Source organism: Spea bombifrons, chromosome 4, assembly GCF_027358695.1.
Source record: "Spea bombifrons isolate aSpeBom1 chromosome 4, aSpeBom1.2.pri, whole genome shotgun sequence".
NCBI lineage: Eukaryota > Metazoa > Chordata > Amphibia > Anura > Pelobatidae > Spea > Spea bombifrons.
In genome coordinates, this window is record NC_071090.1 from 53,116,774 (window position 1) to 53,138,027 (window position 21,254).

The window sequence follows — 21,254 nt, forward strand, 5'->3', positions numbered from 1 at the left end:
ATGTACATATTACAACAGTCTTTCGTTTAAAACCAAATGAGGCAAATGCGTAGGAAATCCATTTTCTAGTAATTTACCTCTATTTCTCTCAAAACTTGTTTAATTACTGTATCAATTAGTCTTGTTAAAATGAAAGGTCAATTACTACAAAAGCATAATTTCACTCTTCGAAATAGCTGTGTTAAAATTGGTTTATGACAATTAGATGATTAATTTTCTTGTATTAAATAGCATTTAAACTACATGTTGCATTTATTAGTGCATTACATCTGCTTTGATGTGGCAAGTACAGAATGAATGGCACAAAAAAACTCAAAGAGTTCCTTTAAAGTCCAAATTCATGAAGTACCACTTGAATTCCACACTACTTCTCTCCAAAGTATTATCAGCACTTGTCTGCCTTCCGTGGAAATATAATACCAAAGTAACAAAAAGGACCCTTTCATAGTTATACATTTACCGTGCAGTAGGGAAGGTTTATTAGACTTGATTTAGAATGTGGTACCATCATAAATTCAACAGGGCAGTTAGAAATTAAGAAATAGCAACGCAATTGTATTCAACCATTGATGGTTGTGGCAATGTCTCGTTCACGTATGAAGACATAATATATAATATAGATAAGTATTAGTAAATTGTGTGATATTCTGGGTAACAAGATGGCCTTGATCGGTAAAGATGAACCAACTATGTATATTTTTTGTGCCTTGCTGGATTTATCATTGCACTATTTAGGTTGTGGTCTACAAACCACCAGTAGCCCTTTGACCTTCTAGATGCTCACAGTGATACAAGGATTGTGACACAGATAAATATACTCATGGATAAACAACGTGGGCTAAAGGAAGCAGTTCCTCAACACATTTGGTCAGCACACCAGAATTTGTTTTCCCATCTAAACTATGCATTTGTTTACTTTAAAAAAAAAAAAAAAAACTATCATTAATATGACAAAAATACAAGCATACAAACAAGAATAACAGTATTCTACATATTTTTTGTAGTAATAGTGTAGTAATTTATTTGCAGCAAATACAGAAAGAATGTTAGAAATTAGTTTTCCCAATGTACAAACTCTAAATTATTGTTATATTTAATCTAAATAATTGTTACTTATCATAAAAAATAACTGTAGAACGTTAACCTAAGGTAATGTCTACTGGCAATTGCTGACAGATAAAAAGTCAAAATAATGACTAACCACATTTAAGTATAACAGGGAACACATGGAACTGAAAGTGAATTTAGTGGATGTTGTCCTCATTTTAGAACTAGTTATCTTTAGTGAGCATATGGCAAAGGTACCTCTAGCCTGAAAAATGGGGGAGGGCCTGTGTAAACATTCTTGTTTCTCCTGTTCCACATAATAGTTTCTTGTATCATATTTCTTCTGACCTCGCTATCTGAAACCAATTACAGGAGATCCATTTGGGCTGCATCTATTTTCATAAGAAGCCTAGGCAGCAATGTTTTTCTCAGAGATGAATATCAACATCAATATGCTTCTGAGTGCTTTGTTATTTATGTTTCAGAGAAATTTTGTAGCCTTCAGCTCTCAAGAATGTGTCATGCTGTGCTGTTTATACATTGAAGATATTAATGGGTGTAGATGTCATTTTTCATTTTACCGTTTCAAATGCAACAGGCTCCTAGGTTAAACTATCACATTTTTAGGACTAAGGTATGCCTGCCGCATGCCTTAACAAAAACATTTATGAGCATTTTGAAGGGTCATGGTTGTAAAAATTCAGTTGCTCATTTTACTAGGTTTGCATTTCTTTATTATTTATTTGCCTTTTTGTAAACGATGGAAATTATTCCCTATCAGAAACCCCTCTGGCAGCAAGAAAATAATTCACTAAAGTGAAGCTTTGCAGGAGAGTTGTCATTTTAACTTTATCACTTTACTATTTATTAACAAAGGCCAAAGAAGGGGTGAGCTGACCATGTAAAATACATAGTTCAATCTTAGTAATTTAACAATGCATTATACAGGGCCTACTAAAAAAGAGAGCTGCAGAGTTTGCACAAGAGTTGTGGTTTCAGTTCCTCGACTTTACTATACATTATGAAGAGTCAACCCAACTGAGCTTCTACTGCAGGAAGAGCTTGGCTGCCTCTGTGTAATACATAGTTTAATCCTCAATATGTCTTCTCACCCATTAAACTATATATTATACTGGGCTCTTCAGCCCCTCTTGCTGGAGGAACCTGCCAGTGTTGGCCTTTCATAATAAATAGTGAAGTGAGGGGAGGCAAAACCACAACTCACCTGCAAACTCTTCTGTCAACTCCCCCGTTAGTGAATATGCCATGTCTTATGCTTGAAGGGACCCCAAAATCATTTTAATCCTTAAAATCATAGAGACATCTTTGCTCTTGTGAGCTTATATATGTTAACAAATAGTCACAGGATCATCATAGGATAAAAGGATATTAATGGGTTTTTTTGTTGATTTTATAAAATATCTACCTGTCACTGATATTTGTAACTTCAGATTAATATACATGAATATGTGTATCAAATAATCCTACAGAGGGGAATGTGGTGCCTTTGACAACAGTTGCGGTAGCATGAGTGTTATGTTTGCAAGTTAGAAATATCTCATTTGTAATAGAAATGGTGTGTAAAACACAGTATACAATGAAAAGCAAGCGATACTCTGTTTCTGAATTGCTTAAGAAGCGCTGTTAACACAAACATGGTCTCTTCCACAAGAATGGCTGCTTCAATTAGCTTGTTGGATAGTTTTATAAATATTTATAGATTTGAATATTTAAATTGGAACTAATACATACAAATGGTGGTATTAAGATTAATTTATTTAATTTAATAATTGGCTTTGCTATTATTATTATGGAATATAGACTAAACATAAGATTAATATGCAATATAGGGACACGCAAAAGATTGTGGCGCTAAAGTGGAGAGTTGCTCTTTCAACTCACTGACTTTCCAATGCATTATGAAGGACCAACCCCAATAAGGTTGTTCTGCGAGAAGCTGACTGATCTAGCCTTGCGTAATGTATAGTTCAAATGCACAGGTGACTTTCCATAAAATCTCTCTTAACTAGTAATTATGTAGGACTAAATAAAATAATCCTGAAGCAGAATCTCATTGTGTTTGGCCCATTATAATGCTTAGTGAAGTCTCATCAGTATAACTTGATCGCAGCAAAGATGAATTAGAGAAGTAGATAGATTGAAGATATTTGAGCTAGGACAGATAGCTGGGTCTTTCTTTGTGAATTATAGGTTGTTTTCAGAACAGGTGGAATTTTGCAATTTGTTCTCATCAATAATATCTTCTTTTTCTTTTTCCTCTTCCTTATTTTGAATGTCTCACTCAGACTCCAAGTCTGTAGCAATCCCTGAGACAATTCTATTGTATACCACAAAGAAAAAAATATATAAAATATAAAGGGAATCCAACATGATACCATAATTTATGCAGTGATCTGTGTAATCAGTCAAATGGAAGAACAGAGACTGTGAAACCACAAAAGGCTGTTGTGTTATCTTCTTTAAATCTCACACACGTTTATAATCAGTCCAACTGAGCAAAAGCTTTCAAGCATATCTGGTAAATATCAAGGAATTTCTTTATGTATTAAAAGTGGGGAGGCCACTTGGAGGGTTGCTGAAGATATGGAATGCATACATGCATGCCTAATATCTTACAAAATAACATCACATTCTGTGTTTAAACAGTCAGTTATTTTAGTTACTTATAAAGCTATCATTCTTACTGAATCATGTAACACAGAAAGGTAACCTAATTTTGACAAAATTACTTGCTTGATCGATATACAGTGTTTCTTGATAGAAATGTTACATATATAGTGCACTTAAAATGTAAGTGTATTCATACTACAGTACTTTAAAACAACACACATAAATGCACAGGAACTCTGTTTAAATTATTTCGCCACCTTTTGGAATTTCATGTAACCCCTTAAGGACAAAGGCTGTTTTATCTATCCACACTAAAGCATTTTTCCCCTTTCTTTTTATACCTCACTGAATATATTTGAGCATTTGCCTCATCTTATGTCTAATTGTACCTGTTTAAATATTTTTTTTAATTGTATTTTTCATCTGGAAAAATCTTACTTTCCACTTTTTATTTTTTTTAACCTGTTTCCATTGTTGCACTCCTTTTACAGAGCAGCTTGATATAACTAGATGCCTCTTTGGGACCGTTGTAGACCCCAGTGATTTTTGTAACTTGAAGGAGCCTCTAATGGCAACATGATGACATGGGTCCTTTTTAAATATTTATTTACTTTCATTTTATTTATTTTTTTACATTTCTTTTACTATTTACTTTTTTATTATTCCCATTTTCAAAGCGGGAGTAACTCACCCTGACCTTCCTGACCCTGTAGTCTCTCTCATGTTGAAGTATCCTCCTGTGGAGTCAGTGCTAACACCATAGCAAGGGAGAACCTGAACAGTTGTTCAGTCATTTCATTCCCATACAATTTTACCAGTGCTCACAGCACTGTTACATTGTTTCCTGTAACTCACAGTCAGCAATGTGGATAGCAGGGGTGCTGTCATTAGAAAAGTAATGTGATGTCTTTGACCTTTATATTCATTGCAAGCTTTCAAGATTCCTTCACAAACACCCAGGTTCTTTCAGGAAGAACTACCTTGAGTACCAGATTTGGTGATCACTGACACACACACTCGTACCCAAGTGAGCACAGTAACAGCAATTAATATTCCTTGCTTTTTTAGAAACTTGAAGTGAAATGCTACATCTGAGATAAACTAACCAAGCAACTATAATTGAAGCTCATGTGGTATGTGGCATAGAACTTTGTCTTAATGTGATAACTTTTAAAATACGTTTTGCTGTTGTTCCTGTCACCACCGTGACTATTGAAATGATCCTTTATCATGTAAAATGAACATGATGCCCATCAAAATGAGTAAGTTAATTATAGTTGTTCTTTTCCCTTTTCGAATTGGGGCTTGGAGTAGGTTACATTACTGTTATATAAGGTAGGTATTGTTTTGATCTTGTAGACCTTCATCTCTAGGCTTATGTGAAATTAGTTTCAGTAGTCTGTATGTTTGAGAACTGTGATTTCCGTGATAATCTATTTTGCGTTTGTTGGTTGAAGACGGCCGTTGATTTAACGGTTACAAAGGATCTGATGAAAATGTTCAGCAGCTGTAGTTCTTGATCTGTACCCTTATTATTAGTCACAATAACAGTCCGTTCACATGAACAATAAATATGTACATTACCAGATGTTTAGAAAAAGAATGATCCGCTGCCTGTGATAAAATTGTAGCATGAGCTATGAAATGACTATAACAGGCATGGTGTCTGAGTGATTTTCCAGTATGGGTTTAAATCATCTTTGATCTCTTAAAACACTTGCTTTACCTGCTGTGTTTACAACCAGCAGTTTAAATGTTACATATTTAAGACAGACATCATTTTAAAGTATGGAAATATAAATGTCTCCATTATAGGTTGAGGCAGGGAATTTGATTGTATTTTACGCCGGTTTTACTGAAGCACAGGCGTACAGTATAAGGTTGCATGAAACTAGATTCAATGTCACTTTGAATAAATAGCAGCAATAAATATACATGTTTTTCCCCCTCTCTTGGAAAAGTTAATTCCCACTTTTCTTTCCATCCATTACATGTCTAGTTACTCTGTCTGCTGCTTTGGTCTCAGTCATTTTCACTTTGCTTTCCTAGCAGATATTTAAGTCCATAAAGTAAATGAACCGTTAAAAAAGTACTGGCTATACCTAAACAGTACTCCTTAAGTTTCCTGTAGGATATTCACACCTTTAGTGGAACAGTGACAAATCTTGCCAGTTACTTGCCGTAACCTTTTTAATGTGTCTAGTGACATTTTGTAAAAGGTTATTTGCTGTTTTGTAAATAGAATATTATCTGGGTATATCAAATGGTATAATGACAAGTGGGGCTATAGTGATAAAATATCTTTTTAATTAATTCCCCAAAGACTTCTTGTGAGTCTGGGCATTTGTACCAGTGGCATTGCCAGGTAACAGAGCCCAGCTGTAGGGTTCTTATACCATTGACATACAAGCTGTCAGAAGGCAGCCACAGGGAAGGTAACTAAGCAGAAATTGCACTTTATCATTGACTGGCATTTTTGTTCTATAGGCAGAAACAGCGATCCAGTAAAGTTGTCATAATGTGCCGAAATCTTGTTGGTTTAATACAAGCGTTGAATATTACATCTTGTTCATTAAGGTCTTTTTTGGGTCCATTACATTTGCATTTCAGCTTTGGTTGATAATAATGTGATCCTGAGACTTGATTTATACCTATACTTTGCCTACAGTCCATCGATCTACCATCGGTACCTTCCCCTGATTTATAACCATTGTGCAATTTGCACCTTATACAACCTCCGGTTGTTTCTGTTTGCTGAAATTTGTAGCTATGATTGTTGGTTGTGTCATCCCATTAAATGAATCAATAAACGGCACATTGGACAACTCTACCACAAGGTCATCACGGAATGACCTAGTGTCTATTGTCCTGCACAGTTCTGTTTTCATTTGTTAATCACTTAGTGTGGAAGTTTTGTTGTTCTCGTAATGCTATTCTTTTACACTAAGGCCCAACCGAAAGACAATGGAAAAGAATTGAAATTCCATTAGACAGTTTGCAGTCGCAAGAATGAAAGAACATGAAATGCTTGTTTCCATCACTTCTATCATCCCAACATGAGTTTTTTTAGGACCATAGCATATTCACAATTAGCATACAGCTTTTAACACAGACATTATTACCATGACCTTATTTTTGTGCTACAAAAATAATATATCAAACTATGTATTTCTCTACCTGCTAGTATCTCGGTGTGGGGTATTTGCAGTTACATAACGTATATGTTGGGAGCTTAGCATTTTTTTTGTATGTATGAGTGCCTCATTCTTTTAACATACTTTCTCTTTTCTTCTTTAAATACGAGTATTGTTTATTATACTTTGGGGATGGGTTGTGTTTTTGTTGAGCAGAGTAATGGAATGCTTCAATGAAATCTGAAAACTGACCTGCAATTACTGGAGAATTCTTTGTGACAATGACATGATTGTTGTGGGAAAAGTCTCCAAAAGTTAAAAGTCTGCTCTGTAAACGTATACCAAAGGCTTACGTGGGAAGGCAAATCAATGTTGTAAGGAGATAGAGCCAGTGCATTCAGTTTGTTTACTTTGGTTTTCAGTGTCTGACTGCTTTCTGCGAAAAAGAGAAAAAAAAACTTGCTCGGAGCAGACTGTAGCAGACCTCTCTCTGTCTTTTCATAATTGATCAGGGGATGACTACCATCCCTGAGGGTTAAGACGTGGCAACTTTTTCTGTTTGCTCAGCATCTCAATGCAGTAGTTCAAACATTGTTCACACCAGCTGGCAGTGTAATGCCATATGCACATCTTGTCAAAGCAACTGTTGTCATGGATACTAGAAACTATCTGGGAAAACCAGCTCATTGATTTTGATAGAAATTCTACAACATTTTATTGGCTTTGGATTTTAATGATTAAAAAAAAAAAACTAACCCACTAAGTTTTACTTTGAAGAACATAGAATTAAAAATCCTCTGTTGTTTTTGAGTAGAAATAGTTTAGGATTTCATATTAATTACACAATTTACACTTAATGACTAGGGCTTTTTTAGAACTAGGTATATTTGTTTGTAGTTGTAGCAGAACTTCTGTTAATCTCTGCCTTAGCCTAGCATATATTTTGCTATCTTTCATTCAGTGTGCTGTGGGGTTGCCAGTTTTCCCTGGGAAAAAAGATTATGGCACAAACAGGGTTAATACTGTTTGTATTGGGATTTATTATTGGCTTTCCAAAAAAAAAAAAAAAAGATTACAAATTACCTTTATGTACCCAATCGTTTTTTTATATCCTTATATTTAGTTAAGTGTAATAGTATGTTCTATTGTGATCGGGATGAACAGTAGGGCATTCTCCTACTAGTTCTTCCTGTGATTCAGTTTTTATTAAAACTTTAGAATCAGCCTAGCTACCTTTAAACATATAAAGAAGTAGCCATTTCCATAACAGTAAAACTACTGTTTTTTGGCACATATGTGTTGATTGGGTTTATTTAGGAAATGGAAGTGATATGAAACTTTTAAACTCTGCAACTTCCCTATGCGTTATAACCAAACTTACCGCCAAACTCACCTCCATCCACAAGAAATACCAAGCTTGACCTGCTTATTGCATTGTTTAATAAGTTGGCTTTTTTGAATGCCCTCTCATGGATATGACTACATGTTATGTGTGGCCAGCCAGTTACTTGATATTTCATTATGGATATATTTTATAAGATTTTATATTTGGAACCATATGAGCCTTGACCCCTGGTACTATAAGGTTCAAATAATATTGGTTACAAATATCCTCAGTATATAACTGTCCTAAAGTCCTAAAATATCCTATAGTCTGTGGCAGCTACCCACCTTTTTGAGGTCTATAACATTTGAAAACAAAATTGTTTATTTACAATACAAAATGCTGAAAATCTGCCCATTGGGAGTCATTTTTGTTCTACAGCATTTTCTTCTGGGATTTTCATTCTGTGAAGCCAGAGTCGTTTCTGGTGTAGTATGCATCGGCTGGCCATATTTGTGTGTATTATAAAAAAAAGAAGCTATCACTGATGAGTACATTACGTATTTTAAAGAGTATTCATAAAAATGTACAGACGGGTGCAGATGTATACCTTCCATGTTTCAGTGTTTTCTATTCAATTTTAGGCTCTCCAAGCAGCAAGACAACTTCTCTTACAACAGCAAACAAGTGGGCTCAAGTCTCCAAAGAGCAACGATAAACAGAGACCACTGCAGGTATGTTACATTCTCTGCCAGTTTGTCATCATATGTACTAGATGAGCATTTGGAGACTGCATTAGTAAAACCAACATTGGTTTGTAAGCTTGGAAGGATATTCATGGTATGCACCCAAGTGCCCAAGTCCAGTCCTCGAGGGCCACAAACTATTCGTGCTTGAGTACAGGCATCTCAAAAAATACATTAAACTATACACTTTCAGGTAAGGATTTTCTGGCCACTGGAGTTGTGCAGCCCCAGTATACATATTTGTAACCTCAAATACTGTTTGCATGTTGAAGGTGAATGGATATAGTCCTGTTTCTCAGGAAAGATGTAGTCTTTTGTTGAAGGTGATATCTTTATATCAGGCCAGTATAGAAAAAAGGTGTAAGCCACATAATCAAAAGTTTAATCTTCAGATGGATTTGATGTTTAATTAGGAATAGGGAACAGTGTGCTATTAGTATTGCTAGGGACAGCTGCAAATTGATGTTTGTAATGCAAAATAAATCTTTACTTTCGTTCTAATAATCTATGTTTACATTTCAACTCCAATTTAACGCTACACACGACTAAAATGTCATTTCATAGAGGCTATGCAATGAGAACATTGATAATGGACCTCTTTTAATGTTAAATATTGTTCAGAAATTTCACATGCTTTTCGCCTGATTAAGTACAATCTTGAAAATACATGGTAACTTGGTAACGAAATTGAGAAACAATGCATAGGTACTCCTCCACCATACATATCATATGTCCTTTTTTAGAAATGAGACCCCTAGGTCTCTCTTTTTTAGGAGCACAGAATGTTTTCTGTGTATCAGTGTTTTGTAGCCCCAAAGTCAAAATATGTGTATATAAACATACAAGCATACAGTATGCAAGTATTTTATTCTTTAAAAACCCTTATCTCTAAAGACAGCCCTAAAACTGTTGAGAAGTACAGAATGTTGAAGATTGACCGTGTGTGGTGTCTGCTTAAAGGACAACCCCAGTCCTTCTGAAAGCATACATCAACGTGCTTCTTACTCAAGCTCAGAACAATTTCATTGCTAGTCAATGCGAGTAGCAGCCGACAATCATCTGAACTTTTATCAGAGTGCTACTCATACTAAAAATACCATTTTGGGGACTAGACTAAAATGTGCCCATATTCCAGCCTTTGAGGACCGTTGTTGGTGTTTAAGCCTAATCATAGCCTTTCCTCTGAACTTATTTTCTAATTTAAGGGGGTGTAATTTTCCATCAGATAGAACTGCATGTAATCAGTTTGAAAAGTTTCACTTCATTTTTTAAGCAGTGGCTTGAGATTTTACTTTCTTTAAATAGAATCAACCATATTAACATGTCTTATGCAAACTAGAAATAAAAAATACATTATCCCTGACAACTTTGAGTACCTATTGTACTAGTAATTTTACTTTCTTGTGTAGACCTCCGCATAAATGTATTTAGAATGTATTCGTTAATCATATACCATGATTGAATTTATTCAGTCATTTGATACAGTGATTGCTAACATTTAAAAGCGGATAATAATATCCTTGATGTAAGTGGTGTCCTTTGACAAGCTACCTTTTGTATATGTGCTTCCAATATAATTTCAAACAATTCTCTGCACACCCTTACCCTTGTGTGTAATTTCACTACGAAGATAACTATTAATTATAAATGATGGATTTTATCTCCCTAGTTTACAAATGAACAATGTGTGTTGATATATATTGTAGCCTAAAGTAATAACTCGTCTATGCATATTTTCTATATTTGTTGCAACAATTTGGTACCACAGCTAAAGGTTTTCGTAACATTATATTGATTTTTCTGACATAGATTTTGCTTTATGAAAATGTATTTTCTACCATTGTTCCCAGCGTAATTATATTATATTTGCATGTATAGAAAAAACAAAGATTATGACTTTTTTATATGTGTTGGATAGATGCTTTATTGATATTCAAATGTAGGCTTTATGCTTATTGTGTGATTGTAAGCTTGTTTGAGCAGGGTCCTCCTTCCTTCTTGCTTTAAAGTCAAATTGTTATGTTATTCACTACGTGTTAGGTCATGCTTACCCATTGTACAGCACCGCAGAATATGATGGCGCTATATAAAACAATAAATAATCATAATGATCCAGTTATTGTTTGGGTAGGTGCACATTTGACTACTTTAGTTAAAAGTGTTATTATATTTTGTTTACCCAAAGGATGGCTGTTGTTTAGTAATAATTATTGTATCATATTATGTAAGTGCTACAAAAAATTAGCAGAACATTTTACCTATGTGGACATATAACCTGCTAATTAGTTGGCAACAATGTACATTTTATTGGAAAAAGTGTATTTTCAGTTTTAATTGTGAGTGTCTTCCTGCTACTTCTTGTATTAATTCAATTTGGGGTATTATCAAAGACATGCTATATTTTTAACAATATAACAATATTACTATAGCCCTTCTCATTTTCCCAACTCCTGCATGCTATTACCGTAATTGTCTAAGCCCCTTGCTGATGTCCACTGCCTAACTTCTACAGCAGGCATCCTTGGCATGGATGGTCAATGGCGGGTTAATTGTTAAACCCATCTGTTGGAGTGAAATGCACAGAGTGGCTCATGAAAAGATACCATCTACTTTGAAAGGCAGCCTCAACGTATGTCACTGAACACTGCTCTTTGATTCTGGGAAGCCAGGAACAATGAATCAGACATAGTTTGTTTCACTTTTCCCGAAAAGAAAACATCCAGGTCTGCCTCTTAAAATGGATACTGAAAGTGAAATTTGCCTTCTTAGAATGAAGGGTAGTGTAAGTCGAAGATCTCTTTTTTAAATTTCACCTAGCAGAATTCCTTTATGCCTTTTGTTTGCATTTCTGCATTGTAAGTACCACCCATATTTCCCATCTCCCCTAAATGGTCGACTGACAGTCACATATGCATTAAACCAATTATGCTTTGAATAGATTCAGAGGAGGAAGGATAATTAGAAAAATTAAAATATTCCTAGTTGTCTAGTGATAAATCCCTCTTATAACTATCAAGGCCATTAGTTTTCTGCAGGGATACAGAGTGAACAAGCCACTCGCCTACATTCTGCACAATCTAAAATACTCAATTAGAAACATACTTGTTTGTTAATGTTATCTTTCAATACAACTTAAGCTCTGTATTGTTGATTGCCTTCCTTTGTTCTTATCTAATAGCTTGGAGATATCTGCTTGTAATTTTTAGATTGTCATAGCACAGAACAAAACAAGTACCATTTCATCCAACAAGACATAATCGCTTTTATCAAATGCAAATACGAGTTCTAAGTAGAAATAAGAAACAATATTCCCAGTGTTTATTAAGTATTGATGCTTCCCGCGGTTTATTAGAAAGGTGAAGGACAGCATGGCAATAAGGAAGGGTGATTAAAAATATATCAGTTTGGTTGGACAAGCAATACATTTGCGTACTATGTCATATAAACACACAAATAATATTTGCCAAATGTAGGTATTTAAAGACGTTTCTTTATGTATCTGATGCATGTCATAAAGCTCAATTTATTTGTTCTCCATTTTATTCTGCCTTCCTCTTGCATATGCGAGCACTTCATACCCTTTAAGCCATCGTAGAGAATAATGTTGATTATGAAATGTTCAGTGATCACATTCCACTTGTGATTCGAGTACCCATTACCACATCACCAATGCAAACGAATGCTGGCCCGGGAAATTGTCAGGCAAGAAACAGAATCACTACTTCTGTGTTCTTTTAAGAAGTGTTCACTGAGGGATGTGTTACTGAGTTTGATCAGTGTGCCTTCAGCTGAAATTTTTATGGGAAATAATATTAAATTATCTATGAAAGGCATGTGTCTTTGCATCTTCAATTCACTGACAGTTTTAGAAGTAGGACCATTGAATTGCAAGGAGAGCCATTGGAATACCATCTTCTCCACTGTCTGTCCCATATGTAAGTGCCTAAATACATTGGGGTGGAGTAGCACATAAATCCTTTCATTTAAAGGAAAAGTCTAGATAGCAAATTCTGTCATTTATAATACAAAGTAAAAAGTTTACCATATTGTATAGATATAGGTAAATCCAATTTAATTTTTTTTTTAAATCTGTCCTCTCATTTGGCTGGCTTTTCTCAAGGTTTCCCTAAGAGAGGTTAACTGATATGTTAGTTATATACATAATAATATTAATAATACCCCAAAAGAAACACAGGAGTAAGCACAAAACTAGGAGAAAATGTGTGTATTTCTAATTCGATAAATAGAACCCTACAGACAAGGCCAAATTAGACCATAAGACATACATATAAAAATATGCTTACACAGGTAGACACAAATTACGAGAAATATTCACTAACACACAATAAAGAAATTGAATTATAGATATCAATGCCTAAACAGTCACAATTAGCACCCACCAAAAATTCTTATTACTGATATCCAATGAAATCTAAATTTTCAATAATTTTGATTTTCTTTTTCGAAATATTTTTAGTTTTTTCCTTAATATTTTACGACATATTAGCAATTTGTATGTGTTCTAGCTCTGTTATCGTTGCCCAATCTACTAGACAAACATCTCGACTCCTTATCATGCTGCCTGCGGCAAACAATAAAATGGATCAGTCTTAATCACCCGGTCTGATCATATTATAATTGTGAACAACATTTGAATTCAAAATATGTTAACCCCTGGGTTTATTAGAAGCAAAATATTTTACAACAGTCTCGGAATTTACACAATGGCCTTCTGTCGTAGGATTTTTAAGATACTTCCCTCCTGTAAGCACTTTGTCATATCCCTTCTCTCTCTTCTATCCTCCAAGTGACACTTGGTGAGATCCTTTAAGCTTTCCAGATAACTTTTATCCTGTTACAGTCCTTTAACAAGTTTATGCTTGTAGACTACCTGGAGGAGAAAGAATTTCAATTAAATGAGAGAGAAATGAGAGATCTTAAATCTTCTGTTGCCTGTTTTGATGCTGTATGACTTTTCACTGTATTCAGGAACGCTTTCTCTCAGCAGGGCACTTTCTTTGGCATCAAACAATTTTAAAAATGAAAATTAAGCATTTCAAGTTCTCAATGTGGCAGGTTGAAGCAGTGGATATTTTACCAGTGGATATTTATATATTTACACACCAAATAAACAGGAATACCAGATAATTAAGAAAATCGTTTTTCGCATATTATAGTGTAACATTAAATTGCTCTTTTTATTTTTATATGAAATGTATTAAATATGGGATGTTATTGGTTTGTGAATAGTGGGTTTAAGGCCAGAATCGCTATCATTGCATAATTTTAGATACGTGTTATGAGAGTTTAAGACTAAGAAACAAGATGAAAGCATGAATATTGCATTTCAAACAATAATACAAGTAAATAATTTGACCCAGATATTTTTCATCTCCTTTTGGTACTCCTGGCGTTTCTTTCATTACAAGTGCCTTATTATTCCACTCAAATCACTAGGTGGGATGGAGGTTCAAACAAGTGCTGATAAACAGGTATGAGAAGGCATCTTTGTGTTTCTATAACACTGCTGCCTTCACATATTGAAGTTGTAGCAAATACATGGGATAAGAGCTGAATTCTGGGAATTCCTCCATATACATTTGCCCTTTTCCACAGACAACCCTCCATTTTGTTTTTTCAGCTGAACATCCTGCCACTGAGGTGTAACATTTTTACTATTTTATATAGGATCCTACATCTCTCCACGTGTAGTTATTCCCACCTGATCACCAAATTTTGGAAGAACTGTCCAATTCCTGGGTAAAATTATCTGCTTTGTTAATCACTTGTGTAAACTTTGAAAAAAAATTAGAATTTTCCTTAGCGTCCATAAGGTACAATAGCTTTAAGTATAGTATTTTGTCGCCCCAGCTATATTGAATTTCAGTAGTGCAGTCTTTCCGTTGGAAAATAATATTATACCTGGCATCTGTATGTATATTTATAATCTTGCTGCACATTTTGTTAATATAAGGAAGGTAGTTAGTAGAAATATTCCTGCATTGCATAAAATAATTGTTGATACTGACCTCTGTATATTTCCAGATAGGAAACATGTACGATAAAATTTTAGTGTGCAGTAACTCATACCTTTTAAGAGATTAGGTGTGGACAGTATTAAGTATATGAAAACATTTTTCTTCACAAAAAGGGTAGTAGATAACAGGAATAAACTTCCAGGGAATGTAGTACAGGCAAACAAAGTAAAGGAATTTAAGAAAGCTTGGAAAGTGCATTAAATCTATCCTAAAGTGTTAAGTAAAGAGTAGTTCAGAAAGGGCAGACTAGATGGGCCAGTTGGTTCTTTTCTGCTTTCACTATCTATGTAAATGTGTATGCAATTCAATACCTTTGCTGTTTTTTTGGGCTAGAAATTAAGCATCTTAAAAACACTTGCCAGATGCCAGTAGGTGGCCTCTTGAATCACTATGCACTATTATAACAATTCACAATGAGCATTCACATATGTGATTTGTTTAGTTTCTCACTGTCATAGACCCCCTATATCTCCTATAGGCTTAACTGGTATTTTACTGCTACTCATAGTTATTTCTGCGTGTTTGTTAGTGGTTCCAAAGGATTCCCTTCAACTTCTACAGCAGAATAACCATTGATCATTAAACTTTGCACCAAAGCTCTTAACCAGTCTAGGATTTTAGTGTAAATTGGGAGCCTATTTAATGAGGTCTAAGCTAGCCCAGGAATGGCCCCAACATAAGTTTTCATCTCTTCCTATTTATTTACCGGGTCGAAGAAGAAAAGTTGCTTCAACTCAAGTACCACTGGCTTCCTGCAAGTTGCTCTGTCATAGTGGAACCCAGAACAAGCCTATCCTAGTGGCCCTCAGCTCAATTGTATGTGCTCCAGGGCCCTGTTCATTCACAGACCTCTACACTATCACTTTCTACTTTCCTGTGTGCCACCTAATGTCAGTCTCTGGAATATGTAGGCTACATTTGTGTTCTGAATTAAAGGCAGCACTGAATACACTACTTGATTCAGCCCCTATTAAAATAAGTAGTGACTGAACTTCTGGGGTAGGGAGTAGATGGGCAAACGGTGAATTTGTTGTGCACTTCCAATATCTCCTAGCAGATGTAGTAGATGTTACTATAGTGAAAGAATTGTAACATACATGGCATGGTTAGGCACAAGGCTCCTTAATGTAAGAAAAGACCAAGGACCAATTAAGTTTTGAGTCTTTTCATCAGGAATAATGGTTAGACTAGATGGGCCAAATGGCCCATCTGTCGTGAAATTCCATGTCTCTGTTTAAATCTTCACATAAACTGTGGCGTTGCAGGGCTATCCTGCCTTTTTCAGGAGCATGTGCATTTATTTGTCTTGTAATCAGAGTGGAAGCATATTCATGCGATAACATCAAGAAAATGTGGAACAATAAACCTCCTTAAAAACAATAATACATATGTTTCTTGTTGAAGAAAAAAAAATGTGCAACTTGTAGTGTTACGCTGCTGAAAGTCAGTAAGCTCTCTGTTTGCAGTGCACACGTGCAATTTGTAACCACTGAACTACAAAGTACTATGGTAATTTACCCTGCAGCTGGTTAAAATTGAGAACAGCTGTAATATTCAGATTATGCAAATAGCAATTTTGCAGCAATTGTCAAATTGCTGTGTAGAACATAATATATTAAAAGAGTATATTATACTCGAATTAAACCTGTTTGCTTTCATTCTTTCACCATCTACGATTGTTCTATATTTCTTTATTACAGAGTTCTATCGATCTCTACAAGATCCATTGTTTAGCACATAGGTTATTTACCGAGTAGCACTCATATGTTTGTATTTAAAGCATCTGACACTGTACAACTATTTGCGCAATGTGCTTCTTTGTTGTAAATAGATGCAGTGGATGAGTGAATTCAATAAACCTAATTTTTACAAGGTCCCAACTTATTACTATCACTTTTGTTAATGCCTGTCTACTAATCTTCATACAGAAGTTACATGTAGAAGTTCGTTATAAAAGTTTAATTGGTTATAACTACTAATTGGGCTTCTACTTATGTATACTTATATATCACATAAATATGCAACTGTTTTCAGAACCTGCTTTGGCATAGGTGGACAGGGTGCTACTATGCTCTCTATATTCTGCTCAATTGCATGAGTTAGTGCATGCTGAAAATGTTTTTCAATACTAGTGGTACTGCAACAGTTTACAAAACGTTTTCTATTGCTGACGCTTGAGTAACTATTAACATAGTATTTAACGGCATATGAAAATGCCCTAACGGTGTCCATGCCATGCAGGCAGAGGCTTAGAACACAGATTGATATACTTAAGAGCATTGTGTGTTCAGGCCAAACATTGGGGCAAATAGGGAAAAGAAAAAATGTCGGTGCGCTAAGCTAGTCACAGGCTCAAATAATATAAATGTGTAATACGAGGCCTACCAAACAGGTGTAAGCATGCTGCAAGAAACAGTGTATTGGCTGTACAATGTATACAAAAAAACAAAGTATACAAAAAACAAACTTTATTAGGGTAAGAAGCGCAGACAGTTTTTGTTTTTTGCAAACATTGGGGCAATTTGTCGTCATTGTTATTGATTTATAAGATATATATTGCGGATATGATCGTTCCTATTGGAAAATACATTTGCAGTCAGCAGGATCTGAAGTTCCCATTAGGGTTAAACAGGTTAAAGACCTCTGCTCAGTCTAGATAACAGAGATTGAGGAAATCTTTATTTTTCGACTTTGATTGGTGTTTAATAGTGTAAACATGTTCGCTTATTCTATTTGGTGGAAAAAAAAAAACATCTTTAAAATTATGCATATTATTATGACAGGCAAACCTTCCCATTAAGGCCCCAATTTAGCTGTAGTAAAATGTGAATGTAATGTTTCTTCTAGTACCATTTACGAATACATCTTGTGCAAATAGGGTGTCTGCACTTTCATTTGCTGACCTTGTTAATTTTAGTTAAAAGCATGTCGTTTGTTATTGTTTTAACTAAAACTTACAGCTGCCTAGCTGCAAAACATCCCATTTCCATTATTATGACTAGTTCTTCAACATGTATGGTTTTAAATTGCTAGCAATTAGCATATTTCAACCTTATTTTTAGGTTTAAATTGCAGTGTGAGAGTATACTCTTCTCTTAGCTAATTAGTGCTATCAAGGAACAGTGGGTTACCTCATTAGTACCATGTGCGTTTAATTAAAGAAGAGAAAATCAGAGTTAACCTCATAGTTAATATTTTCACAGAGTGTTACAATGCCAACACCTTCAATTGGAGTCACACCCCTGTGTATCTAATTATGCACTAGTGCCAAGTAAGGTTAGAAGGCTACCACCATGCTGTTAGCAAAATAGTTTGAAACCAGAATGTGTTCTTTAGTGGCTTACATAGCAATTTGTCTTTACAGCGTGTTTGATCTTTCCATCGGTTTGGTTAGATGAGAAGCACGGCCATGAAATATAAGGAGAAACATTCCCCAAGTAATGTTAAGTGCATTGATGCTGTTTATTAAAACAAATAAAAATGTCACTACAATGGTTTTTCAAAAATTGTATTTGTATTCCCTCAGATTCATGTAACCAATTTTTGGAATTAACTGTGATCATTACTGGATTACTTTTGTGTTATTTCTGTGCTTCTGTATGTAGTTGTATAAAATGTAATAATGTATGTCTGCTTTTTTGTTATGTTGTATTGGAAGTTGTATAGTGTTTTTGTTGATTAGCAGTTTGTTCTTATACAACTGAGATTTTATGCTTTTTTTACCTCTTTTTTATTTGACTTTTATCCAGTTATACTGGTTATTCAATACTTAACCCAAATTAAAGCGTACATTTAAATATGTTAACGTTAACAATGTACGGACAAATTCTGGTTATTTTAGAACCATCTATTGATTTATTCTTAAAACAGATTTTTAATTTTTTTAATTTTTTTTTGTACTTTTCATTATCATTCGCAAATAAGTTGTGTTCATATCTGCTTTTTAAATGATCAGCAGTTTTGTATACACACGTACTCCGTAGCTCATGAGCTACTGGAAATCCCAGACATTTAGATGTACTACTTTTAATATACTGCAAGTTCTGCTGGCTATGAGATTCACATTCTGAAGTGTTTATCGGCCGTATTTCATATTCCCGGTCATGCAGAGTCAGCATAGAAGGGCCTAGACTTGTTTTCTGAATCAATTTATATATAAAAAAAAAAAAGGAAAAGAAAAAACGTTCATGAGAGATTTTTCCTCATATCATTTGATCTGACATTTCATCAATAGAATAGATAGTCTAATTAAAAAATAAACACATATTCTCTATTTAGATGTATAGATCATTCTGAACAGAGGCATAATAGTTCTTGGAATACACAATTTGAATTATAGATAATGCCAAGCTGGTTTTCTATCACATTTGTCAGTCTGCCAGTTTGTCGCTCCCATGTGCAAACCGCTGTGTTTATTTACTTATGTACCTGTGCGAAGCAGGTTTGATTTTCCCTTAGTTGATGTTGCATCGATTTCAATAGAAACTTGCCTCAACCAAGTTAACCAAGGGTAAAAACTATCTGAATGACAGTTGCCAAGAAGTTCCCCCCTGCTGACAAGATATCAATAATATCACTATTAATATATAATGATTTGTTTTTAACTCACCAACATCCATAGTTAAGATTGACATCCGTTAATCTATCCCTTGAGTTGACACAATAATTTTGTGTCTGTTGTAATATTCTGTGTTTAGTGAATAATCCCTCTGTTCGTTTATATCATATTTGGTGGGCCAATTTGTCAGGAAGCTGAATTTATCTTGTTCATAGGATATTTATTAAAATGTGCTAGTATTGGATAGTTGGTTACAAAGTAATTGGCTTAATAGAAAATATGTTTCGTTATTTAGATCATTTAAAATAGCAATGAGATGATCAGGTGTAAGGTAGAAATATGTCTACTGCTTTGCAATGTTGATTTGTTCCTAACAATATCCATACACTGGAGAGGCCTCCTGTAAACAAGGATGACAAAACAGCCATCTTTCAATGTTTAAATAAAATAAAAAATGCAAGGAACTCGATTAATGCTTTCCAGAGCCAGAACCATAAAAAAACACCATTGGATTTGTATTCCATGATGGGGGATGCCTATTGCATTTGCCTGCCTTAGACCAATTGGGTAAAATAATTTCTGTATAATAACCTGGAGAGCCAAATATTTTGTGAAATAAATACATTTGTTTAAATTTAAGTAAATATATATGTGAAGTTATTATGATAATGTAGAAAATAAAAAATGAAATAACCATAGCTCAGTCCATGAAATATGTAGTGACCAGGGTGATGCTTAAAATCAAAGGTCATTGAGCTTTGTATCAATCATTTTTTTATTAAATAAAATATTAGTAGTAACTTTTAAATAGATTTATCAGTCACAACTATTTTTAATAGATTTTTCACATCCTTGAACCTGGAGTGTATGTAGCTTAACCATGGAAATACTACAAGTGACTTAGAAATCTGTCCAATGAAATACATTATGGACAGGAGAAGCTACACATTTCCAGTGATGTGTCTAGTTGTGTCTGTGTTCCCCTCCCCCTTATAAAAACTTGATGAAATTACAATGCAAAATACATATCATTTCAGATCAGACCAGCTCATTAGCTCATCAAAAAAAAGGATCAGAAAGGAAAACAACAAATTTAATCAACAGGTTAGATTTTGCGTTAAATTATTCTTATAAAATGATCAGGCTAATCCCGTAAATATGAGCAGTGTATGAAATAACCAAATCATTCTTTCAGTAGCATGTTATAAAGCATGTTATAAAATAGAATTAAATACACATTAGGAAAGCCCATTATGAAGAAAATAATGGTAATTTTGAGCATTTAAAATCATTTAAAAATATACTTTTTAGATAAATAATTGTCCCAATGTATAACAATTTTGGCATCAAAAACCTCTACCAGTCAGTGAGATATGTGTAACAAAATAGAGTATATTTTTTGACAATGGAATTTATTAACAATCGCACCCCTTATATTTTTCATTTGGGGCCCCTTAAAACATTCATCTACCTCTCATCAGTTACATCTGGGAGTTACTTGCCAAGTCAAAAAGCACAAGATAACGAAATGAAAAGTGTAAAATTATACTGTTTTAAAGGGGATTTCATTTCTATTAAAGACCTAGATTGTTGGATTGTCATTTATTGACAGATCATAATAGTACATCGGGTATACAATGAATAGTATGAGTGTGTGTGTGTGTCTTTAACCAGACATTTGGTTAAATTAATATTAAATGGCCATACCGCCATGTCTTCACAGCAGTAACAATTGATTGCTCCAGAACTCTAAACCAATTTACAATGTGAAAATAT

General features: G+C 34.4%; 1 protein-coding gene across 8 annotated transcripts in view; it reads left to right on the forward strand.

The window, feature by feature from the left end:
* Positions 1–21,254, forward strand: part of FOXP2 (forkhead box P2) — a 116,216-nt gene that overhangs the window by 33,665 nt on the left and 61,297 nt on the right. For 6 of the 8 annotated variants that reach the window (XM_053463000.1, XM_053463002.1, XM_053463004.1 and 3 more), the window contains exon 3: positions 8,781–8,870. The exons of the other annotated variants lie outside the window; for them this stretch is intronic. In XM_053463000.1, coding sequence (XP_053318975.1) covers positions 8,781–8,870 — 90 coding nt within the window. The remainder of the gene's footprint in view (positions 1–8,780; positions 8,871–21,254) is intronic. 8 annotated transcript variants of the gene reach the window in all.